The sequence below is a fragment of the Bombina bombina genome, chromosome 3, assembly GCF_027579735.1.
Source record: "Bombina bombina isolate aBomBom1 chromosome 3, aBomBom1.pri, whole genome shotgun sequence".
Taxonomy (NCBI): Eukaryota; Metazoa; Chordata; class Amphibia; order Anura; family Bombinatoridae; genus Bombina; species Bombina bombina.
In genome coordinates this window covers 1,030,878,871-1,030,906,006 of record NC_069501.1, presented here as the reverse complement: position 1 = coordinate 1,030,906,006, position 27,136 = coordinate 1,030,878,871, and the positions used below count along the sequence as shown (strand labels likewise).

Sequence of the window (27,136 nt, the reverse complement as noted above, 5' to 3'; positions counted from 1 at the left end):
AGCATGATGTCAGCATAAGGATATTTATCTAAGAATAGCAGACAATACTTAAAAGGTCTTTTATTTGTTTGAAATAATTTAAAACCAATATAGGAAAATGCTGTTATTTTGATGGATTTTTTTTGTACAGTTTACTGGTTTTTATCAAACTGAGTTCTAGTTTATGATTGAGGGTCTGCATTTATATTATTGACTCCCATAGAACTAGATTTAAATCTCCCTTGGAAAAATGATTATGGTGACCCTATCCATTAATGATGAAGCCATAATTAGCAAGAAAACATCATACTGTATGACTATAAAACTGATGTTATTATTTATTAATAAATCTAACTGCACTTGTTGTCTGTATCCACACACTTGTTTGCTTTAGAAGTGGTATGTTATAGCTAAAATGTTAACGTGTTAATGACAGGAGAGAAATGGTGATTTGGTCTATGCAAATAATAACAATAAGGTTGCTGATATCAAGCAAAACCACAAATTATACATTAAACAATCTTGAAATATTGAAGGTGGGAAAGGTGTAAAGATATCAAAGATATAACCATAACGTGTTTTTATTCTTTTTTTAAATGCCTTACTATGCGGCCTTCTGTTGCTTCTCCCAGCAAACCCCCAAATGTGATGACAGGAGACATGCAGGCACAGTACAGGAAGAGAAATGAAGCCACACACTGTAAGCTGAATGCATCTCTGTAGTCACTCCAGTACCAGGGAGCTTTCCTCTTGATGTCTACAACCAAACCTCCAAATAGTCTGAAATGATAAGTCAGCAAGAAATGTCTTCATTTAAGGACAGTCTACTTGACATATTGTTTTCTTAAAAGGCTAGATAATCCCTTTATTAACAATTCCCCAGTTTTCTAGAAACAACACTGTTATATTAATACACTTTTTACCTCTGTGATTACCTTGTATCTAAGTCTCTGCAGACTGTCCCCTTATCTCAGTTCTTTTGACAAACATGCATTTTAGCCAATCATTGGGGTGAGCACAATGTTATCTATATAAATGAAAAACAAACGGGTATATCTCCTAATAAAGTATGATACTAGCAAGTAAAACAAAAAATGTTAGCCCGCTGAGGCCAACAAATAAATGCAGATAAAGTAAAAAACACAATTACTTGCCCTAAAACAGCAAAGTATCACCAGATAAACAAGAGGGACAATGTATCTAAAAATACAATTTTAATAAACAAAGTATCTATATATAAATATATATATATCCACCGGTGGTATATCATCTAATATAAATAAAACATCTAAAAACAGTTATAGGAGGTCCTTAATATAATTAATATATAGTGGGATAAGCTCTCAGTCCAGTATAATATCCGGTAAACCACTTTGTGTTAAGAGCGATTCAGTTTGGAAATCCTTTAGTGCTTATAGCCTTATGTGTGAGTTATACATAATCATAGGACTGTTCTTTTGTCCAACACATGAAAAGGTGACGGTATATCTTTACCTGATTATTTTACACCCCACTGTCCTGTACCTGATCGGTCTGTAGAGGTTTATGGGTGTACGACTACTGGATCGTTTAGTTCAGATCACCTGGTCCGGATCGTTATTCACCCCCGCAAAAACATACCTCTTTTTGGTCTGTACCTGGCAGGTCTGTATGGGGTAGGGGGTAAACAGCTTTGGCGTGCATGGGAGGTGTGGTCATGCGTTGCGTCCTATTCACGTGACCTACAAGCTCCAATCCAAATCCTGGTTAATTTCCGGCAAAGGGTAACAGAAATTGACAGAGCGCTCTGTATATTCTTCAACAGATTGACGTCCAAATCTGAGTATCAGAATCATTTATCCAACCAATCAGAGTCGACATATTAAAGTTTTTTCGCGTGTTTATACTTTTGATTCCATATACTCATTTATCGACTTTCTTCTGCATATCATGTTTTATATGGAGCACCCACATCTAAAGATATATGTATATATATATATATATATCACAATTCTAACAGGACCTCCTATCAATATTTTGAAACAACATATAAAATTTAACATAAAACATTGATTATATGTTCAGTCAATCTAGATACTATATATTAACTAATTAGTCTTATAGTCCCAATTTAATAATTATCAGTAGTGGCAAATAACTTAACGTGCAAATTGAATACAGTGTTATAGTTTTAAATTAATTTTATATTAAAAGTGTTACATGACCTAAATTGTAGTTAATCTAATTATACACATTGGGGCCTAGTTATCAAGCCGTCAACCTCAAATACGCTGGAATTCCGCAGCGTATTTGTGGCGAGGCTGATTCGCCTTAGTTATCAAAGGCTAGAGACCGGCAAAAGTAGAATTTTGAGACGTAAACTTCGATCCGCCGGACTCAGTCCGACACAGATCGATTCTTACGTCACTCCAGATGTTCCGCACACAAGTGCGGCACAATCTGACTACTTTTGCTAGTTATCAAAAAACTAGCAGGTACGCTCGGCACTTTTCCGGTTACCTGGTTTTCAAACCGGAATCAATGGGAGTCTGACCATAGCGAAAGTACAAGTTCGCTGCTGCCAGATATCCCATTGATTTCTATGGGAGATGTCTGCACCTAACACCCTAACATGTACCCCGAGTCTAAACACCACTAATCTGTCCCCCCTACACCGCCACAACTAAATAAAGTTATTACCCCCTAAACCGCCGCTCCCGGAGCCCATCGCAAGCTATAATATATGTATTAACCCCTAAACCGCCGCTCCCGGAGCCCACCGCAAGCTACTCTATACATATTAACACCTAAACCGCCGCTCCCTGACCCCGCTGCAAAAATAATAAATGTATTAACCCCTAAACCGCCGCTCCCGGAGCCCACCGCCACCTACATTATACCTAGTAACCCCTATCCTGCCCCCTATACCGCCGCCCTCTATAATAAAGTTATTAACCCCTATCCTGCCGATCCCGCACCTCGCACAACCCTGCCGCAACCTATATTAAATTTATTAGCCCCTAATCTGCCCCCCCTACACCGTTGCCACCTATAATACATTTATTAACCCCTATCCTGCCCCCCACTACACCGCCGCCACTGTAATAAATTTATTAACCCCTAAACCTAAGTCTAACACTAACCCTAACACCCCCCTAACTTAAATATTAATTAAATAAATCTAAATAATATTTCTATTATGAACTAAATTAATCCTATTTAAAACTAAATACTTACCTTTAAAATAAACCCTAATATAGCTACAATATAAATAATAATTATATTGTAGCTATGTTAGGATTTATTTTTATTTTACAGGCATCTTTCAATTTATTTTAACTAGGTACAATAGCTATTAAATAGTTATTAACTATTTAATAGCTTACCTAGCTAAAATAAACTGAAATTTACCTGTAAAATAAATCCTAACCTAAGTTACAATTACACCTAACACTACACTATACTTTAATAAATTATTCCTATTTAAAACTAAATACTTACCTGTAAAATAAACCCTAAGATAGCTACAATGTAATTAATAATTACATTGTAGCTATTTTAGGAATTATATTTATTTTACAGGTAACTTTGTATTTATTTTAGCTAGTTAGAATAGTTATTAAATAGTTATTAACTATTTAATAACTACCTAGCTAAAAGAAATACAAAATTACCTGTAAAATAAATCCTAACCTAAGTTACAATTAAACCTAACACTACACTATCATTAAATAAATTAAATAAATTAAATACAAATAACTACAATTAAATAGAATTACATAAACTAACTAAAGTACAAAAAAAAGCTAAGTTACAAAAAATAAAAAAAATAGGTTACAAACATTTAAAAAATATTACAACAATTTTAAGCTACTTACACCTAATCTAAGCCCCCTAATAAAATAACAAACCCCCCCCAAAATAAAAAAAATGCCCTACCCTATGCTAAATTAAAAAAGTTCAAAGCTCTTTTACCTTACCAGCCCTTAAAAGGGCCTTTTGTGGGGCATGCCCCAAAGAATTCAGCTCTTTTGCCTGTAAAAGAAAAATACAACCCCCCAACATTAAAACCCACCACCCACATACCCCTAATCCAACCCAAACCCCCCTTAAAATAACCTAACACTAATCCCCTGAAGATCATCCTACCTTCAGTCATCTTCACTCAGCCGAGCAGCGATGTAACCAAAGAGGAGACCCGGAGCGGCAGAAGTTATCTTCCAAGGGGCGCTGAAGAAATCTTCCATCCGATGAAGTGATCCTCCAGTCGGCGCTGAAGAAGTCTTCTATCCGGGCGATGTCATCTTCCAAGAGGCGCTGAAGAAGTCTTCTATCCGGGCGATGTCATCTTCCAAGAGGCGCTGAAGAAGTCTTCTATCCGGGCGATGTCATCTTCCAAGCGGGGTCTTCAATCTTCATCCCGCCGACGCGGAACATCCTTCTTTACCGACGGACTACCGATGAATTAAGGCTCCTTTAAGGGACGTCATCCAAGATGGCGTCCCTTCAATTCCGATTGGCTGATCGGAACAGCCAATTCCGATTGGCTGATCGGAGCAGCCAATAGAATGCGAGCTCAATCTGATTGGCTGATTGGATCAGCCAATCGGATTGAACTTGAATCTGATTGGCTGATTCAATCAGCCAATCAGATTTTTCCTACCTTAATTCCGATTGGCTGATAGAATCCGTCGGTAGTCCGTCGGTAAAGAAGGATGTTCTGCGTCGGCGGGATGAAGATTGAAGATTGAAGACCCCGCTTGGAAGATGACATCGCCCAGATAGAAGACTTCTTCAGCGCCTCTTGGAAGATGACATCGCCCGGATGGAAGACTTCTTCAGCGCCGCTTGGAGGATCACTTCATCGGATGGAAGATTTCTTCAGCGCCGCTTGGAGGATCACTTCTGCCGCTCCGGGTCTCCTCTTCGGTTCCATCGCTGCTCGGCTGAGTGAAAACGACTCAAGGTAGGATGATCTTCAGGGGATTAGTGTTAGGTTATTTTAAGGGGGGTTTGGGTTAGATTAGGGGTATGTGGGTGGTGGGTTTAATGTTGGGGGGGGTTGTATTTTTCTTTTACAGGCAAAAGAGCTGAATTCTTTGGGGCATGCCCCACAAAGGCCCTTTTAAGGGCTGGTAAGGTAAAAGAGCTTTGAACTTTTTTAATTTAGAATAGGGTAGGGCATTTTTTTTATTTTGGGGGGGTTTGTTATTTTATTAGGGGGCTTAGATTAGGTGTAAGTAGCTTAAAATTGTTGTAATATTTTTAAAATGTTTGTAACTTATTTTTTTTATTTTTTGTAACTTAGCTTTTTTAATTTTTTGTACTATTTAATTATAGTTATTTGTAGTTAATTTATTTAATTAATTTAATGATAGTGTAGAGTTAGGTTTAATTGTAACTTAGGTTAGGATTTATTTTACAGGTAATTTTGTATTTCTTTTAGCTTGGTAGTTATTAAATAGTTAATAACTATTCTAACTAGCTAAAATAAATACAAACGGCTAGATTTAGAGTTTGGCGTTAGCCGTCAAAACCAGCGTTAGAGGCTCCTAACGCTGGTTTTGGGCTACCGTTGGTATTTAGAGTCAGTCAGGAAAGGGTCTAACGCTCACTTTGCAGCCGCGACTTTTCCATACCGCAGATCCCCCTATGCCATTTGCGTATCCTATCTTTTCAATGGGATCTTTCTAACGCCGGTATTTAGAGTCGTGGCTGAAGTGAGCGTTAGAAATCTAACGACAAAACTCCAGCCGCAGAAAAAAGTCAGTAGTTAAGAGCTTTTTGGGCTAACGCCGGTTCATAAAGCTCTTAACTACTGTGCTCTAAAGTACACTAACACCCATAAACTACCTATGTACCCCTAAACCGAGGCCCCCCCACATCGCCGCCACTCTATTAAAATTTTTTAACCCCTAATCTGCCGACCGCACACTGCCGCCACTGACGTTATCCCTATGTACCCCTAATCTGCTGCCCCTAATACCGCCGACACCTACATAATATTTATTAACCCCTAATCTGCCGCCCCCGCTATCGCTGACATCTGCATTTTTTTTAACCCCTAATCTGCCGCTCCGTACACCGCCGCAACCTACATTATACCTATGTACCCCTAATCTGCTGCCCCTAACACAGCCGACCCCAATATTATATTTATTAACCCCTAATCTGCCGCCCCCAATGTCGCCTCCACCTACCTACAATTATTAACCCCTAATCTGCCGACTGGACCACACCGCTACTATAATAAATGATTAACCTCTAAAGCTAAGTCTAACACTAACACTAACACCCCCTAACTTAAATATAATTTAAATCTAACGAAATAAAATAATTCTTATTAAATAAATTATTCCTATTTAAAGCTAAATACTTACCTGTAAAATAAACCCTAATATAACTACAATATAAATTATAATTATATTGTAGCTATTTAAGGATTAATATTTATTTTACAGGCAACTTTGTAATTATTTTAACCAGGTACAATAGCTATTAAATAGTTAATAACTATTTAATAGCTACCTAGTTAAAATAATTACAAAATTACCTGTAAAATAAATCCTAACCTAAGTTACAATTAAACCTAACACTACACTATCAATATATAAATTAAAAAAACTACCTACAATTATCTACAATTAAACCTAACACTACACTATCAATAAATTAATTAAATACAATACCTACAAATAAATACAATGAAATAAACTAACTAAAGTACAAAAAATAAAAAAGAACTAAGTTACAAAAAATAAAAAAATATTTACAAACATTAGAAAAATATTACAACAATTTTAAACTAATTACACCTACTCTAAGCCCCCTAATAAAATAACAAAGATCCCCAAAATAAAAAAATGCCCTACCCTATTCTAAAATTAAAATAGAAAAGCTCTTTTACCTTACCAGCCCTGAAAAGGGCCCTTGCGGGGCATGCCCCAAAGAATTCAGCTCTTTTGTCTGTAAAAAGAAAACATACTATACCCCCCCCAATATTACAACCGACGGGAAGTCGTCGGTGAAGATGGATGTTCCGCTTTGGCGGGATGACCATGGATCCGGAAGAAAGAAGTTTGAAGATGCCGCTTGATAGAAGACTTCATTCGGATCATGGACCTCTTCAGCTCCCGCTTGGATGAAGACTTCAGTTGGATCATGGACATCTTCAGCCCCCCGCTTGGGCTTGGATCAAGACATCGGAGGCTCTTCTGGATCGATCGGTGAACCCGGCGTGGTGAAGACAAGGTAGGGAGATCTTCAGGGGCTTAGTGTTAGGTTTATTTAAGGGAGGTTTGGGTTAGATTAGGGGTATGTGGGTGGTGGGTTGTAATGTTGGGGGGGGGGGTATTGTATGTTTTTTTTTTACAGGCAAAAGAGCTGAATTCTTTGGGGCATGCCCCGCAAAGGGCCCTTTTCAGGGCTGGTAAGGTAAAAGAGCTTTTATATTTTAATTTTAGAATAGGTTAGGGCATTTTTTTATTTTGGGGGTCTTTGTTATTTTATTAGGGGGCTTAAAGTAGGTGTAATTAGTTTAAAATTGTTGTAATATTTTTCTAATGTTTGTAAATATTTTTTTATTTTTTGTAATTTAGTTCTTTTTTATTTTTTGTACTTTAGTTAGTTTATTTAATTGTATTTATTTGTAGGTATTGTATTTAATTAATTTATTGATAGTGTAGTGTTAGGTTTAATTGTAGGTAATTGTAGGTATTTTATTTAATTAATTTATTGATAGTGTAGTGTTAGTTTTAATTGTAACTTAGGTTAGGATTTATTTTACAGGTAATTTTGTAATTATTTTAACTAGGTAACTATTAAAAAATTATTAACTATTTAATAGCTATTGTACCTGGTTAAAATAAATACAAAGTTGCCTGTAAAATAAATATTAATCCTAAAATAGCTACAATATAATTATTATTTATATTGTAGCTATATTAGGGTTTATTTTACAGGTAAGTATTTAGCTTTAAATAGGAATAATTTATTTAATAAGATTTAATTTATTTCGTTAGATTTAAATTATATTTAAGTTAGGGGGTGTTAGTGTTAGGGTTAGACTTAGCTTTAGGGGTTAATACATTTATTATAGTAGCGGTGTGGTCCGGTCGGCAGATTAGGGGTTAATAATTGTAGGTAGGTGGAGGCGACATTGGGGGCGGCAGATTAGGGGTTAATATATATAATATAGGGGTCAGCGGTGTTATGGGCAGCAGATTTGGGGTACATAGGTATAATGTAGGTTGCGGCGGTGTACGGAGCGGCAGATTAGGGGTTAAAAAAATATGCAGGTGTCAGCGATAGCGGGGGCGGCAGATTAGGGGTTAATAAGTGTAAGACTAGGGGTGTTTAGACTCGGGGTACATGTTAGGGTGTTAGGTGCAGACTTAGGAAGTGTTTCCCCATAGGAAACAATGGGGCTGCATTAGGAGCTGAACGCTGCTTTATTGCAGGTGTTAGGTTTTTTTCAGCTCAAACGGCCCTATTATTTCCTATGGGGGAATCGTGCACGAGCACGTTTTTGAAGCTGGCCGCGTCCGTAAGCACCGCTGGTATTTAGAGTTGCAGTGGCGGTAAATTATGCTATACGCTCCCTTTTTGGAGCCTAACGCACTGAAAACCCAGCCATTCTGTGAACTCTAAATACCAGCGGTATTTAAAAGGTGCGGGGGAAAATAATGCGTTAGCTATGCGGGTCGTTACCGACAAAACTCTAAATCTAGCCGAAAGTTACCTGTAAAATAAATATAAATCCTAAAATAGCTACAATGTAATTATTAATTATATTGTAGCTATCTTAGGGTTTATTTTACAGGTAGGTATTTAGTTTTAAATTATGTTAGGATTTATTTTACAGGTAAATTTCAGTTTATTTTAGCTATTAAATAGTTAATAACTATTTAATAGCTATTGTACCTAGTTAAAATAAATTGAAAGATGCCTGTAAAATAAAAATAAATCCTAACATAGCTACAATATAATTATTATTTATATTGTAGCTATATTAGGGTTTATTTTAAAGGTAAGTATTTAGTTTTAAATAGGATTAATTTAGTTCATAATAGAAATATTATTTAGATTTATTTAATTAATATTTAAGTTAGGGGGGTGTTAGGGTTAGTGTTAGACTTGGGTTTAGGGGTTAATAAATTTATTACAGTGGCGGCGGTTTAGTGGGGAGCAGGATAGGGGTTAATGAATGTATTATAGGTGGCGACGGTGTAAGGGGGGCAGATTAGGGGTTAATAAATTTAATATAGGTTGCGGCAGGGTCCAGGAGCGGCGGTTTAGGGGTTAAACTATTTATTTAGTTGCGGCGAGGTGCGGGATCGGCAGGATAGGGGTTAATAACTTTATTATAGAGGGCGGCGGTATAGGGGGGGCAGGATAGGGGTTACTAGGTATAATGTAGGTGGGAGCGGCGGTTTAGGGGTTAATACATTTATTATAGTTGCGGCGGGGTCAGGGAGCGGTGGTTTAGGGGTTAATATGTATAGAGTAGCTTGCGGTGGGCTCCGAGAGCGGCGGTTTAGGGGTTAATACATATATTATAGTTGTGGTGGGCTCCGGGAGCGGCGGTTTAGGGGTTAATCAGTTTATTATAGCTTGCGGTGGGCTCCGGGAGTGGCGGTTTAGGGGTTAATACATATATTATAGTTGTGGTGGGCTCCGGGAGCGGCGGTTTAGGGGGTAATAACTTTATTTAGTTGCGGCGGGGTAGGGGGGACAGATTAGTGGTGTTTAGACTCGTGGTACATGTTAGGGTGTTAGGTGCAGACATCTCCCATAGAAATCAATGGGATATCTGGCAGCAGCGGACTTGTACTTTCGCTATGGTCAGACTCCCATTGATTCCTATGGGATCCGCCGCCTCCAGGGTGGCGGTTTGAAAACCAGGTATGCTGGGCCGGAAAATTGCCGAGCGTACCTGCTAGTTTTTTGATAACTAGCAAAAGTAGTCAGATTGTGCCGCACTTGTGTGCGGAACATCTGGAGTGACGTAAGAATCGATCTGTGTCGGACTGAGTCCGGCGGATCGAAGTTTACGTCTCAAAATTCTACTTTTGCCGGTCTCTAGCCTTTGATAACTAAGGCGAATCAGCCTCGCCACAAATACGCTGCGGAATTCCAGTGTATTTGAGGTTGACGGCTTGATAACTAGGCCCCTATATATTTTCCTTCCATATTTAGGAGTGAATATTCAGTGAGTGAATATTCAAAACATGTAAATTCAACTGTGTCAGACAATTGTTGTTTGTTATAGTTTCCATTTAAAATTCTACACATATGGTTTTATTTAAAGTGACAGTGTGACAAAAAAGATTTAAAAAGACGATGCTATATAAAATATGAAATAATAAAATAAAATTAATGGTATGACATATAAACAATAGGCATTTGACAATAAGGAAAAATATATATAATATATATATATATATATATATATATATATATATATATATATAAATCTCCCCAAGAATTCATTATAATCAAATTCTTTAATCATGTAAAAATGGATTAAGATCTAGCCCAGACCATTGGGGACAAGGGAACCGAAGTTATAAATTAGTTCAGCCTCATTATATAACAACTTCTTCTCATAATCCCCCCTCTTTTATCTTTATAAATCTTTTTTATGCCCCAGAATAATAGTCCTTATGCACTGCTATTATGAGCTTCCTTGAAGTGGTTGGATACAAAATGTCCCTCAAATCCTTTCTTTATATTCGTGAGGTGTTCTCTCAATCTATCTTTCAATAACCTCTGGGTTTTCCCTAAATACTGTCTTTTACAGGGGCATTGGATAAGATAAATTACCCCTTTTTCCCTGCATCTTATATCTTTAATTTTATACTCATATTTCCTGGTGGTAGATGTGATAGTATCTCTTTTCTTACTATAATTACACGCTGTACAACTATAGCAAGGAAAAAGGCCTTTAATGTTTTTTGCCAATATAAAGGGATTAAATCAATCCAATGCACTGGCATCTCATTAAAAAAGACCCCATACTAGGTGACCACGTTACATCTGACCCCAAAATTATTTTTAAAAAAGCAGGTAACTAGCATCCAGTGAATTGAACATAAATAAAATTTAAAATGTATAAAGACCTGAGTGAAAATACATAAAAGGCTTTTTTCCCTACTATAGTTGTACAGCGTGCAAACATAGTAACAAAAGAGATACTATCACGTCTAATGCTGTATTTAATTTGCACGTTAAGTTATTTGCCACTACTGATAATTATTAAGTCGGGACTATAAGACTAATGAGGTAATATATAGGCCTCTAGTTATCAAGCTGTCTACTTTCTAGCATTCGCCGGCCCCAATACGCTCGCCTAAGCTCGCCGCCACGGACCTGAATACGTTTGCCAAATTTATCAAGAAAGCTGTCAAAAAGCTGAGCACCAAGTACGGTGCGATGAGCAGCGGACTGTTGTTAACTAACAGTCATCGATCTCGGCTTCTTCGCAGCTTTCTTGCTAGCCTGTCACTAAGCACCCACACTATACTATACTGTTATATAGCCAATCGGAATTAAGGTAGGAAAAATTCGATTGGCTGATGCAATCAGCCAATTGGATTGAAGTTCAATCCGATTGGCTGGTCAAATCAGCCAATAGGATTGACCTCGCATTCTATTGGCTGATCGGAACAGCATCAGCCAATCGGATTTTTCCTACCTTAATTCCGATTGGCTGATAGAATCATATCAGCCAATCGGAATTCAAGGGACGCCATCTTGGATGACGTCATTTAAAGAAACCTTCATTCAGTGTTATGACTCCGCGTCGGCTGGATTGAAGATGGATCCGCTCCGCTCCGAAAGAATGAAGATAGAAGATGCCACTTGGATGAAGACTTCTGCCGCTTGGAGGACCTCTTCTGCCCGGATTAGATGAAGACTTCTGGCCAGATCAGATGAAGATTTCTGCCCGGCTGGGTGAAGACAGCTCAAGGTAGGGTGATCTTCAAGGGGGTAGTGTTAGGTTTTTTTAAGGGGGGTTTGGTGGGTTTTAGAGTAGGGTTGGGTGTGTGGGTGGTGGGTTTTAATGTTGGGGGTTTGTATTTTTTTTTTCAGGTAAAAGAGCTGATTACTTTGGGGCAATGCCCCGCAAAAGGCCCTTTTAAGGGCTATTTGTAATTTAGTTTAGGGTAGGGAATTTTATTATTTTGGGGGGCTATTTTATTTTATTAGGGGGCTTAGATTAGGTGTAATTAGTTTAAACTTCTTGTAATTTTTTTTATTTTCTGTAATTTAGAGTTGTTTTTTTGTACTTTAGTTATTTTTAGTTAATTTTATTTAATGTTAGGTAATTGTAGTTAATTAATTTAATTTATTTATTTAATGATAATGTTAGGTGTAATTGTAACTTAGGTTAGGATTTATTTTACAGGTAATTTTGTATTTATTTTAGCTAGGCAGCTATTAAATAGTTAATAACTATTTAATAGCTATTGTACCTAGTTAAAATAAATACAAAGTTGCCTGTAAAATAAAAATAAACCCTAAAATAGCTGCAATGTAATTATTAGTTATAATGTAGCTATCTTAGGTTTTATTTTATAGGTAAGTATTTAGTTTTAAATAGGATTAATTTATTTAATTATAGGAATATTTATTTAGATTAATATAAATAATATTTAAGTTAGGGGGGTGTTAGGGTTAGGGTTAGACTTTTTTTAGGTTTAGGGGTTAATAGATATAATGTAGGTGGCAGCAGTGGGGGGGGGGGCAGATTAGGGGTTAATAAATGTAATGTAGGTGGCGGTGGGCTCTGGGAGCGGCGGTTTAGGGGTTAAACAATTAATTTATTTGCAGCGGGGTCCGGGATTGGCCGGATAGGGGTTAATAACTTTATGTAGGTGGCGGCGGTATAGGGGCGGCAGATTAGGGGTTAATAGGTATAATGTAAGTGACAGCGGGGTCTGGGAGCGGCAGTTTAGGGGTTAATAAATTTATTATAGTTGCGGCGGGGTCCGGGAGCGGCGGTTTAGGGGTTAATACGTATAAAGTAGGTGGCGGCAGTGTCAGGACTGCGGTTTAGGGGTTAATAAGTATAAAGTAGGTGGCGGCGGTGTAGGGGGTGCAGATTAGGGGTGTTTAGACTCGGGGTACATGTTAGGATGTTCGGTGCAGACACTTCCTATAGGAATCAATGGGATATCGGGCAGCAGCGAACATGAGCTTTCGCTGCTGTCAGACTCCCATTGATTCTTATGGGATCCGCCGCCTCCAGGGCGGCGGATTGAAAACCAAGTACGCTGGGCCAGAATAGTGGCAAGCGTACCTGGTTGTTCTTTGATAACTTCCAAAACTTGTCAGATTCTGCCAAACTTCCGTTCGGAAAATCTGTAGTTATGTAACCATCGATCTGTGTCGGACTGAGTCCGGTGGATCGTATGTTACGTCACTAGATTCTACTTTTGCCGGTCTGTAGGGCTTGATAACTATGGCGAATCAGCCTTGCCACAAATACGCTGCAGAATTCCAGCGTATTTACGGTTGATGGCTTGATAAATAGAGGCAATAGTATTTAGATTGACTGAACATATAATCAATGTTTTATGTTAAATGTTTTATGTTTGTTCATAATATTAATAGGAGGTCCTGTTAGAATTACGTCACTAGATTCTACTTTTGCCGGTCTGTAGGGCTTGATAACTATGGCGAATCAGCCTTGCCACAAATACGCTGCAGAATTCCAGCGTATTTACGGTTGATGGCTTGATAAATAGAGGCAATAGTATTTAGATTGACTGAACATATAATCAATGTTTTATGTTAAATTTTTTATGTTTGTTCATAATATTAATAGGAGGTCCTGTTAGAATTGTGATATATATCTTTAGATGTGGGTACTCCATATAAAACATCATATGCAGAAGAAAGCCGATAATTGAGTATATGGAAACAAAAGTATAAACAAACAAAAACACTTTTATTAATATGTCAACTCTGATTGGTTGGATAAACGATTCTGATTGGATGGAAAGATACTGAACCGGTAATAAAAGAAGAGATAAACCACAATTTGAACAGCTTGATAAAGGCCTTATGGCTGAAATGCGTAGATGGTGATACTCTGATTTGGACGGTCGATCCGTTAAAGAAACAGAATTATATACAGAGCGCTCTGTCAATTTCTGTTATCCGTTGCCGGAACTTAACCAGGATTTGGATTGGAGCTTGTAGGTCACGTGAATAGGACGCAATGCACGACCAGACCTCCCAAGCACACCAAAGCTGTTTACCCGCTACCCCATACAGACCTGCCAGATACAGACTGTAAAGAGGTACGTTTTTGCGGGGGTGAATAACGATCTGGACCAGGTGATCTGGACTAAATGATCCGGAAGTCGCACACCTGTAAACCTCTACGTACCGATCAGGTACAGGAAAGTGGGGTGGGGTGTAAAATAACCAGGCACAGATATACCGTCACCTTTTCATGTGTTGGACAAAAGAACAGTCCTATGATTATGTATAACTGACACATAAGGCTATAAGCATTAAAGGATTTCCAAACTGAATCGCTCTTAACACAAAGTGGTTTACCGGATATTATACTAGACTGACAATTTATCCTACTATATATCAAGGACCTCCTATAAATGTTTTTAGATGTTTTATGTATATTAGATGATATACCAACGGTGGATATACATTTATATATAGATACTTTGTTTATTAAAATTTTATTTTTAGATACATTGTCCCTCTTTTTTATCTAGTGATACTTTGGTGTTTTATCGCAAGTAATTGTGTTTTTTACTTTATCCACAATGTTAACTATATGACACACATGAACTAGCGTGTCTAACAGTGAAAAACTGTCAAAATGTACTGAGATAAAAGGCAGCCTTCAAGGGCTTAGAAATTAACATATGAGCCTACCTAGGTTTAGCCTTCAACAAAGAATACAAAGAGAACAAAGCAAATTTGATAAAAGTAAATTGGAAAGTTGTTTACAATTGCCTGCCCTATCTGAATCATGAAAGTTTAATTTTGACTCTGGACAGGACAACAGTTTCTAAATCGGCCCCATGGTCTCAAAATGGCTTTGAGGAACCCAGTACTAAACGAGACTGTGGCCTTTATGTAATATTTAATAGGTTTGACTACATGTAAGGTATGTTAAAGTGTCTCACAACCATTAGAGAGATTAGGGCAATTTTTGAGTTTTACATTGGTTATGTTTAACCATTGTGAAAGAGTTAAACACTTAAAAATAAAAGTGTTTAATATCAATTACTTCTATGTGGATGTTCTTCACATATCTAATGTATTTAATGTCACCTATTACCTTATATGAGCTATTGAATAAAACAATAGTAAATACCATGACACTTACTGCTAAATGTGTGAAAATCAAGTTCATAAATCTCAGAAAAACTAACAAACTATTCTCTAGTTATGGGAGAAATGAGAAGAAAAGTGACATCTTCACCTCTCTTTTGAGGACGGTGCTGGAAAAAAAGGAAATTCAAGGTACTGAGAGACTAATTGGTATAGCAAATAGAGAGCGGCTGCAGGAGAGGATTATTACAGAACAGGTTGAAGTGTGAAATGCTGGTAACATAAGGTGGTAGAATTCACAGATGAAAGAAGACGGAGACAAAGTATCTACAGAAGAATGACGAAGGATAAAATCTATTGCAAAGAGAAACATATTTCTATAAATGATCTATAGTTTCTGGGAATAAACTGCTTTTCATATTTGTTATATTTTTTCGTCATGTATTCTTAATAAACTCTGCCGAACTTTGTGTATTTTATTAAAGGGACATGAAACCCAACATTTTTCGTTCATGATTCAGGTAGAGAATACAATTTAAAAAAATTGTTTAATGAAATTCTATTATCTAATTTGCTTCATTCTTTTGGTGTCCTTTGTTGAAGAAGCAGAAATGTGCATTAGATGAGCCAATAACATGAGGCATTTATGTGCAGCCACCAATCAGCAATTGGATTTCATGTCCCTTTAAGCCAAAGACCTAGTGTAACCCACCATATTCTCAGGAGTGGTTAAAAGCTCTATGTAAGATTATTAGTTAGATTTTACCCCCAATTTCTAATTTAATTAAATTCACACACATTTAAAATGAAAGTTAGATGTTCAGTTATTATTAATTGTAATCTTCACTCAATCACAAAAATAATGTTTAGACACCATCTTTTTTGATGATAAAGGGCTAGGTTACAAGTTGAGCGCAAAATATCGCTTCTGGGAAAGTGATATTTGCGCTTAACTTAGCAATACCAGTGCACGCAAATGTGTGCTGGTATTACAAGTGAGGTGCAATGCGAACGCGGCCTCGCTTTCACATTGTACAGAAGCATTATGCTCACAAGAGCGCACTTCCATAAGCTCCTATGGCAGACACGGCATGAGAACTAGCGCAGCAATGTAAAGGCACTTTTCAGTGACGTTTTTTTTTGTAACACCCCACACTTCCAACTTTAGCCCCCAAAAACTTCTTAGTGCAGTTTAAAAAAAACTAAAAAAAAAACTACATTTTTTGTTTTTTAAAAATGGGACCTCCCAAGTAATTTTGGGGGCAATTGGGTGTGACCTCTGGTTAATTTGTAATGGCTGGTTATTTATTGTGCGCCCATTTGTGAATTTGCCATTTAGGGGAGCGCAATAAATTAGCACTCCACTTGTAATCTAGCCCAAAATGGGTAAGCAAGGACTTTAAAGGGACAGTAAAGTAAACATTTAAAGGGATAGTCAAGTAAAAAAAAAAACTTTCATGATTTAAATAGGGCATGTAACTTTCCAATTTACTTTTATTAACAATTTTGCTTTGTTCTCTTGGTATTCTTAGTTGAAAGCTAAACCTAGGAGGTTCATATGCTAATTTCCTAGAACTTGAAGGCCGCCTCTAATCTGAAAGCATTATGACAGTTTTTCACCACTAGAGGGCGTTAGTTCATGTATTTCATATAGATAACATTGAGCTCAGGCATGTGAAGCTCCTAGGAGTCAGCACTGATTGGCTAAAAATGCAAGTCTGTCAAAAGAACTGAAATAAGGGGGCAGTTTGCAGAGGCATAGATACAAGATAATCCCAGAGGAAAAAAGTATATTATTATAACTGTGTTGGTTATGGAAAACTGGGGAATGGATAATAAAGGGATTATCTACCTTTTTAAACAACAAACATTCTGGTGTTTACTGTCCCTTTAACTTTCATGATTAATACAGAGCATGCAATGTTAAATAACTTTCCAAAGTAATTTTGATATCACTTTCTTATTTATCAAAATTCAGTTTGGTTAAGTTGCTATTGCGCTGCAAAGCACAAAACAAGTATTATGTGATCAATAAACTATTTAAAGGACATGAAACCCAATATACACAATTTAATCAACTTTCAAATGTACTTTGATCTAATTTGCTGTTTTCTCTTGGTATCCATTGTTGAAAAGCATACCTACATTGGATACATTGGATAGAGAGCAGCAATGCACTACTGGGAGATATCTGCTGGCAGCACATATATGCCTTTTGTCATTAGCTTACAAGATGTGTTTCAAGAAGTCCATTGCTGCCCCTTCAACAAGGGATAGTGAGAAAATTAGATAATATATAATAGAAGTAAATTAGAAAGTTGTTTGAAATTGTATGTTCTATCTGAATCATGAATGAACAAACATTCGGCTAGATTACGAGTCTTGCGTTATGAGTAAAAAAGCAGCATTAAGCCTCATAACGGTGCTTTTTTACTACCACTGCTATTACGAGTCTTGTAGGTACAGCTGTACCACACACTTTTTTGGCCTTACCGCAAATCAACTTACACAAATTGCGTATAGTCTTTTTTCTATTGGACTTCCATAGCGCCGGTATTACGAGCTTGTCCTGGGAGGCCAAAAAGTGAGCGGTACAGCCTACCCCGTCAAGATTCGTACCGCACTCTAAAGTCAGTAGTTATGAGTTTTACACTACAACGCTGTAGCATAAAACTCATAACTAAAGTGTTAAAAAGTACACTAACACCTATAAATGACCTATTAACCCCTAAACCGAGGCCCTCCCACATCGCAAACACTAAAATAAAATTATTAACCCCTAATCTGCCGCTCCGGAGATCGCCGCCACTAGAATAAACATATTAACCCCTAAACCGCCGCACTCCCGCCTCACAAACATTAGTTAAATATTATTAACACCTAATCTGCCGTCCCTAACATCGCCGCCAACTACCTACATTTATTAACCCCTAATCTGCCGCTCCCAACGTCGCCACCACTATATTAAATTTATTAACCCCTAAATCTAAGTCTAACCCTAACCCTAACACCCCCAACTTAAATATAATTAAAATAAATCTAAATAAAAATTCCTATCATTAACTAAATAATTCCTTTTTAAAACTAAATACTTACCTGTAAAATAAACCCTAAGCTAGCTACAATATAACTAATAGTTACATTGTAGCTAGCTTAGGGTTTATTTTTATTTTACAGGCAAGTTTGTATTTATTTTAACTAAGTAGAATAGTTACTAAATAGTTATTAACTATTTACTAACTACCTAGCTAAAATAAATACAAATTTACCTGTAAAATAAAACCTAACCTAAGTTACACTAACACCTAACACTACACTACAATTAAATAAAATCCCTAAATTAAATACAATTAACTAAATTAAATAAAATTAGCTAAATTACAAAAAAAACAAACACTAAATTACAGAAAATAAAAAACAAATTACAAGATCTTTAAACTAATTACACCTAATCTAATAGCCCTATCAAAATAAAAAAAGCCCACCCAAAATAAAAAAAACCCTAGCCTAAACTAAACTACCAATAGCCCTTAAAAGGGCCTTTTGCGGGGCATTGCCAAAAGAAATCAGCTCTTTTACCTGTAAAAAAAAATACAAACAACCCCCCTAACAGTAAAACCCACCACCCACACAACCAACCCCCCAAATAAAAGCCTAACTAAAAAAACCTAAGTTCCCCATTGCCCTGAAAGGGGCATTTGGATGGGCAATTCCCTTAAAAGGGCATTTAGCTCTATTGCGGCCCAAAGCCCTAACCTAAACCCCCCCCACCCAATACACCCTTAAAAATCCTAACACTAACCCCCGAAGATTCACTTACCGGGAGAAGTCTTCATCAAAGCGGCAAGATGTCCTCAACGAAGCCTGCAGAGCTGGTCCTCCAGATGGGCAGAAGTGGTCCTCCAGAGGGGCAGAAGTCTTCACCCAGACGGCATCTTCTATCTTCATCCATCCGGCGCGGAGCAGCTCCATCTTCAAGACATCCGGCGCGGAGCATCCTCTTCTTCCGACGTCTTCTTGCTGAATGAAGGTTCCTTTAAATGACGTCATCCAAGATGGCGTCCCTTAGATTCCGATTGGCTGATAGAATTCTATCAGCCAATCTGAATTAAGGTTGAAAAAATCCTATTGGCTGATGCAATCAGCCAATAGGATTGAACTTCAATCCTATTGGCTGATCCAATCAGCCAATAGGATTGAGCTTGCATTCTATTGGCTGTTCCAATTAGCCAATAGAATGCAAGCTCAATCCTATTGGCTGATTGGATCAGCCAACAGGATTGAAGTTCAATCCTATTGGCTGATTGCATCAGCCAATAGGATTTTTTCAACCTTAATTACGATTGGCTGATAGAATTCTATCAGCCAATCGGAATCTAAGGGACGCCATCTTGGATGATGTCATTTAAAGGAACCTTCATTCAGCAAGAAGACGTCAGAAGAAGAGGATGCTCCACGCTGGATGGATGAAGATAGAAGATGCCGTCTGGATGAAGACTTCTTCCCGTCTGGAGGACCACTTCTGCCCGTCTGGAGGACCACTTCTGCCGGCTTCGTTGAGGACATCTTGCCGCTTGGATGAAGACTTCTCCCGGTAAGTGAATCTTCGGGGGTTAGTGTTAGGATTTTTTAAGGGTGTATTGGGTGTTTTTTTTTTTTTTAGGTTAGGGCTTTGGCCCGCAATAGAGCTAAATACCCTTTTAAGAGCAATGCCCATACAAATGCCCTTTTCAGGGCAATGGGGAGCTTAGGTTTTTTTAGTTAGGTTTTATTTGGGGGGTTGGTTGTGTGGGTGGTGGGTTTTACTGTTGGGGGGTTGGTTGTATTTTTTTTTACAGGTAAAAGAGCTGATTTATTTGGGGCAATGCCCCGCAAAAGGCCCTTTTAAGGTCTATTGGTAGTTTAGTTTAGGCTAGGTTTTTTTTATTTTGGGTGGGCTTTTTTTATTTTGATAGGGCTATTAGATTAGGTGTAATTAGTTTAAAAATCTTGTAATTTGTTTTTTATTTTCTGTAATTTAGTGTTTTTTTTTAATTTAGCTAATTTTATTTAATTTAGTTAACTGTATTTGATTTAGGGAATTTATTTAATTGTAATGTAGTGTTAGGTGTTATTGTAACTTGGGTAGTGGGCAGTTATTAAATAGTTAATAACTATTTTGTAACTAATCTACTTAGTTAAAATAAATACAAACTTGCTTGTAAAATAAAAATAAACCCTAAGCTAGATACAATGTAACTATTAGTTATATTGTAGCTAGCTTAGAGTTTATTTTACAGGTAAGTATTTAGTTTTAAATAGGAATAATTTAGTTAATGATAGTAATTTGTATTTAGATTTATTTAAATTATATTTTAGTTAGGGGGTGTTAGGGTTAGGGTTAGACTTAGATTTAGGGGGTTAATAAATATAATATAGTGGCGGCGACGTTGGGGGCGGCAGATTAGGGGTTAATAAATGTAGGTAGGTGGCGGCGATGTTAGGGGCGGCAGATTAGGGGTTAATAATATTTAAATAGTGTTTGCGATGCGGGAGTACGGCGGTTTAGGGGTTAATATGTTTATTATAGTGGCAGCGACGTTGGCGGCGGCAGATTAGGGGTTAATAAGTGTAGGTAGGTTGCGGCGACATTGGGGGTGTGAGATTAGGGGTTAATAAATATAGTGTAGGTGTCGCGATGTTGGGGGCAGCGATGCGGGAGTACGGCGGTTTAGGGGTTAATATGTTTATTATAGTGGCAGCGACGTTGGGGGCGGCAGATTAGGAGTTAATAAGTGTAGGTAGGTTGCGGCGACATTGGGGGTGTGAGATTAGGGGTTAATAAATATAGTGTAGGTGTCGCGATGTTGGGGGCAGCAAATTAGGGGTTCATGAGTATAATGTAGGTGGCGACGATGTCCAGAGCGGTAGATTAGGGGTTAATAAGTATAATGTAGGTGTTGGCGATGTCGGGGGTGGCAGATTAGGGGTTAATTAGTGTAAGATTAGGGCTGTTTAGACTCGGGGTTAATGTTAGGGTGTTAGGTGTAAACATAAAATGTGTTTCCCCATAGAAATCAATGGGGTTGCGTTACTGAGCTTTAAGCTGCTTTATTGCAGGTGTTAGACTTTTTTTCAGCCGGCTCTCCCCATTGATGTCTATGGGGAAATTGTGCACGAGCACGTACAACCAGCTCACTGCTGACTTAAGCAGCACTGGTATTGGAGTGCGGTATGGAGCACAATTTTGCTCTACGCTCACTTCTTACCTGTTAACGCCGGGTTTCAGAAAACCTGTAATACCAGCGCTGTAGGTAAGTGAGCGGTGAGAATAACGTGCAAGTTAATACTGCTCAGCTCATAACGCAAAACTTGCAATCTGGCCGATTGTGTTTTATGTCCCTTTAAATGTATCTTGTTCTTATGTATGACCTTCAGAAGAATAAGTAATGTACAAAAAGTTATAATTACTGTATAATGCTCTTATACTCTTATACATTCAGATTCTGAATGTGGTAATAGGAAAATATTTATATTATTTTTTACTTATTTGTTCAGCATTAGGCTATAAATAAAAATGTTCCTAATTAGAAGCATGTGAGACGTATTTGCTTAACAGTGTCGTTTTTATAATTAGTGTTGGATGACTCCCTACAATTCCAGCAGATATGGCCGTGTTCCACAGGGAACTGGATGTATTAAATTACCTTCCTGTACGTTCCAGCTCAGGTCCACTTATCTCTGGTTCTGGTTCTGGGTCCACATGACAAACATTTCCATTGGGTACACCTGGCATTTTCCTCTTCTCCTGTGTCACAGAAAACAAAACTTTATTGTGATACCAACTGAAATAGCTTTTGTTTGCTATAAATTTAGCAAAAGGAAAATGTGTTTGAATGACATAAATAATGCTAATTGAAGCTGACGCCACATGTCCCCCTAAGTTGAAAACTGGGGATCATATTGCTCCACAAAAGCAGGTGACACCTTCAGTAAAAATAACCTGTCCTTTGATATAATATTTATAAGCATTGTATATAAGATACTTATCAATAATGACATTAAAGGGATACTGAACCTAAATGTTTTTCTTTCATGATTCAGATAGAGCATGCAATTTTAAGCAACTTTCTGGTTTACTCCTGTTATCAATTTTTCTTTGTTCTCTTGGTATCATTATTTGAAAAATCAGTATGTAAAACTTAAGAGCCAGATAAAAATTTTGGTTCAGAACCTGGGTAGCACTTGCTGATTGGTGGCTAAATGTAGCCAAGAGACTGAAGAAAAATAGTTAATTGGTGTAAAATAAAAAGTTGCTTAAAATTGTATGTTCTATCTGAATCATGAAAGAAAAAAGGTGGGTTCAGTATCCCTTTAAAGTAAGATCATATAACAAGACTATGTGACAAATATATATATATTTTCAAACCTGTCCTCAGGCCTCCCCAACAGGCCAGGCTTTCAGGATTACCTTGGATAAACAAGAATGTTTACTAATCAGCTGATTATTTCACCTGTGCTTCCGTTCAGATATCCACAAAATATGACCTGTTAGAGACGCCTGAGGACTGGTTTGAAAACCAGTGAGATAGAGCATGCAGTTTTAAACAACTTTCTAATTTACTTCTATTAATAAGTTTATTTGTTCTCTTGGTAGTTTTTCTTTTTTTTTTTTAAAGCATGGAAGTAAGCTTAGGAGCCAGCCCAATTCTGGAGCTCTATATGGCAGAATTTTTGCAAGCATGTTATTCATTTGCAAGAGCACTACAAGGCAGCACTATTTCCTGCCATATAGTGTGCCAGATGCCTACCTAGGTATCTCTTCAACACAGAATATCATGGGAACGAAGCAAATTTGATAATAAAGTAAACTGGAAACTTTTTTTAACATGGTATAATCTGTCTGAATCACAAAAGAAAATATCTGAGTTTCCTATCCCTTTAATCCACCAATATTTAAACAGCTATCTTATTTTAATAAGAGGAGTTGAGTGTTTATATGTGAGACTACTGCACATGTTGTGGCTCACAAAGGAAGTTGTAGATCTAAAAATTAAATCAGAAATATTTTCTTTGTGCATAATTAAGAAAAAAGTAACCAAAGCAGGACAGTTCTTAAAAGTTTAATTTTATCAATTTTTCTCCTCTTTCGCAAACATACTGATAAATATAAAAAAACATACACATTTGTATACATTAGTGTATATATATATTTCCCCCAAGTGGATTAGGCACTCCAAACGAGTAAGTTGTACTAAGTCTTACTATGTATTCATATTTCAAGAAAGAAGACTCAGTGTTTCTTCAAATGCACTGTTACTTTATTTTGTGGTGGGATAGATCTATGATCTATTGGGCAGCATTTCAGACTTGACACAGGATGTCTCTTTTCCAAAAAATGCTTCGCCACTGGTTGGTCAGTTTTGCCTGAGTCCATAGCCTGCCTTATGCTGGATCTATGTACAGCCATACGTTCTTTTAATGCACAGTCCGTTTTTCCAACAAACATTTCCCCACATTGACATTTGATAATGTATACTACGTACTTAGACTCGCAATTTAGTGCCTGTTTTATTTTGTATCTCTTGCCTGTATGGCTATGGGTGAAGGTGTCTCCTAATATTAGGTTGTCACAGGTAACACACCCATGGCAACGATATACCCCTCCTTTCCTAGTCAAGAAATGTGCCTTCAGTGTCTCAAATTTCCCAATTGGATCTGCTTGTACTAGCATATCTCTAAGACTCCTCCCTTTTCTGTATGAAAAAATAGGGATATCTTTTGTAAAGGGCCCTAATTTCTCATCCACCTCCAATATCTTCCAATTATCCAATACAGCTTGACGTAGCTTCCATGTGTCTGTGGTGAAGTCAGTTACAAAGTATAGCCTTTCTCCCTGATCCTTGTTTTTAACCTGATCACTTCCTTTCATGTCCAGTACTTGCTTTTTACTCTCATCTATTACCCATTTGGGGTAACCTCTTTGCAGAAACCTCTAACCCATATCCTTCACTGCCACCTCCCAGGCATTTGTGTCTGATGTCAGTCTGACTGCCCTTACCATCTGTGCCTTAGGCATGGATCTCAATAGATGTTTCGGGTGGGAACTGTCAAATCTAACCAAGGTGTTTCCATGAGTTAACTTCCTAAATATTCTAGTCTCCTTCAAAATTTTCAGAAATTCAATTTTTTTGTGCATTCCATTTAGCCACAAATCTAATTGGGCTGTCCAAGTTGTTTAATTTCTCCACAAATCTTTTCAGCCTATCCTCGCCGCCCCTCCAAACGAAAAACACATAATCTATGAAGCATTTGTAGCCTTTTCCATACAATTTAAACTCTGAGTCAGAGAGGATGTGTTTCTGTTCGTAGTAGTGCATGTAAATATTGGCATAGCTAGGGGCCACATGTGACCCCATAGCTGTGCCAATACGTTGCAGGTATATATCCCTTTCAAATTTAAAGAAGTTCTTGTGTAGTACAAAATGTAACAACAATGCCACAAATTCTATGGGGGGGGGGTCCCTTATATTCCTTATCCAGTAGATGGCGATATACTCCAGAGAATATGGTGGTGTTCAGTGTGAAAACAGGTGTGGTGAAAATCACCTGGCAATTATTAGTAAATCATTGGTGTGTATATAATGGGAGTTTGGAAGTGGGTCAGTCACCTTGGGAAAGGCCCAAGTGTTGGCTGAAATGTTGGATGTAACCCACCACAAAATAAAGTAACAGTGTAAATGAAGAAACACAGAGTCTTCTTTCTTGAAAGATATATATACAGTATATATACACACACATATATATATATGTATAAATATATATATATATATATGTATAAATACATATATATATGTGTATATATATATATATATATATATACATGTGTATATATATATATATATATATATATAATGTGTATATATATATATATATATATATATATATATATATATATATATATATATATATATATATATATATATATAAAATCTTTGTACATTCAAATTGAAAACTATTTCATATGCTAAAGCAAATTTGTTTGACCTACCTGGGAAGGTACGTTCTTTGGTGGTTCAATTCTAATGGATGGGTCCCATTCTCCTGGGGGAAGTACGGTAACTTGATCAAGAAATTCATCGATGCCAGCTAACAAGTCAGCTCTGTCTTTTGCTTTATAAGCTACATCATGAAAAATCTAAAGGAGTTTTAAATGGAAACACATTTTGAATAGCTCATCCTCTGTGGTCAATGTTTGTTTCAACTAATGAACAAATTTATAGGTATTTTACAGATCAATAAGCAAAGATGAAATGAATCATAAGGAATCAATATAGTTCACTCCATTGTGCATATATTTAAATTATCATATTGTCCACCTGTACCATAAATGTCTTATGAAGATGCACTGATCTTTTCAGAAAACCATGTTAATAACTAGTTAATTCAGCAGATATTCCACCAGTGCACAAAGCTATAAGTATGGAGGAATGGAAAATTAGTAGCTCTCCCTTGTGATAGAATTTATGTTGGCTAGCATCTGTTGATAACAAACTAAACTCTGCAAAGTCACAGTGGGAAAAGTCTATTATATTTGTTTGTTCCCATTCAATCCTTTGAATTACAGTGGACAAATACATAACAACAATTTAATATAGTTAACAACATTTTTAAGTTATGATTATAAACCCGAAGCATGCAAAAACCCGCAATAAACCCCTTTGTGTAACTCGTAATCTGGCCCACAAGAATTGATTAATTTAGGGCCAGATTATGAGTGATGTGCTAACTTTTACGCACAAGCGATATAGGGTTTATCGCGACTGTTTGTGTGCGTTTGATGTAGCGCTTGTATTTCAAGTTGAAAGGAAACGTGATTGCTTGAGCGCAATTGAAGTTGATGCAGGTCAGGATATTACGTGCAGTAATAGGAGGCAGGCGAGGCAGCGCCTCCCCTGTCCAATCAGAGAAAAAAGATTTAAAATAATATTTTTTTTTAAAAAAGTATTTTTTATCTTATTTTTTGTGGCCACGCCCACCCCCGCACCAAGGGCCACCCCCACCCCCCGATGGCGATTACCCATACCCACATCATCATCAATAGTTTGTTTGTTGTACTGCGCTTGCTCTGCAAAATTCAGCATCCATTGTTGCGCAATTAGGAGGCAGTGAGCCGGTCCGCTGCCCTCCATTAATTGCGCAGCATGGATCTGAATAACATTTTCTGCTCACTTAGAGCTAGCGCCACCCACTGGTGACTCGCCGGACCCTCATACAAGCTCAAATGGAGGCGGTTCTCAAAACTGCCTCAATGATGAGCTAGATCACTCAGCCAATCAGCATTCAGCACTGCAGGGAGGCGTGCCTGCTGGGCTGCTCTGAGTGACAGATTCAGTGTGGGTCACATGACGTTGCGCCGATACAGTCAGTCAGACTTGACTTCATGCGGGAATATCAGTAGAGAGGGAGCTGCTGCTGCTGCAAGTGTGAGCCCGTAGTAGTTACAAACTTACTGCCCTGTCCTGCCCTCAGTGCCAGCCTGTGGTCGGTGGTTAAAAAATGAAAGTGCTCAGCCTCAGTCAGCTGCGGTTGTGACTGTGTGGAGGAGGTCCTGGACTACTGGAGCCTGAGAAGAACTTGCCCCTGGCCTGGACGTTTTCCCTTTTCTGCTACAGTAATGGTAACAAGGTGTTTTGCGTTGAACTTGAGCCTGACTGTGCACCGCAATCTGCATGCATCATGCCACATTGCCACTGACTGTCACTACACCTGTGAGCGCTCAGCGCTATGCTGCCTTGCTGAGAGAGAACTTAGTAGTCGTGCTTTCTGGGCCAGTGGGCTTACTGGGCTGGGGGAAACAACTATGTATGAGGGTCTTACATGCCAG

At 37.6% G+C, this 27,136-nt stretch overlaps 1 protein-coding gene across 1 annotated transcript in view; it reads right to left on the bottom strand.

Moving 5' to 3' along the window:
* Window positions 1-27,136, bottom strand: part of LOC128654350 (electroneutral sodium bicarbonate exchanger 1-like) — a 150,036-nt gene that overhangs the window by 62,315 nt on the left and 60,585 nt on the right. Inside the window, exons 8-10 of the mRNA XM_053708231.1 lie at window positions 25,301-25,447; window positions 21,957-22,057; window positions 585-759 (exon numbers count right to left, since the gene is read on the bottom strand). Coding sequence (XP_053564206.1) covers window positions 585-759; window positions 21,957-22,057; window positions 25,301-25,447 — 423 coding nt within the window. The remainder of the gene's footprint in view (window positions 1-584; window positions 760-21,956; window positions 22,058-25,300; window positions 25,448-27,136) is intronic.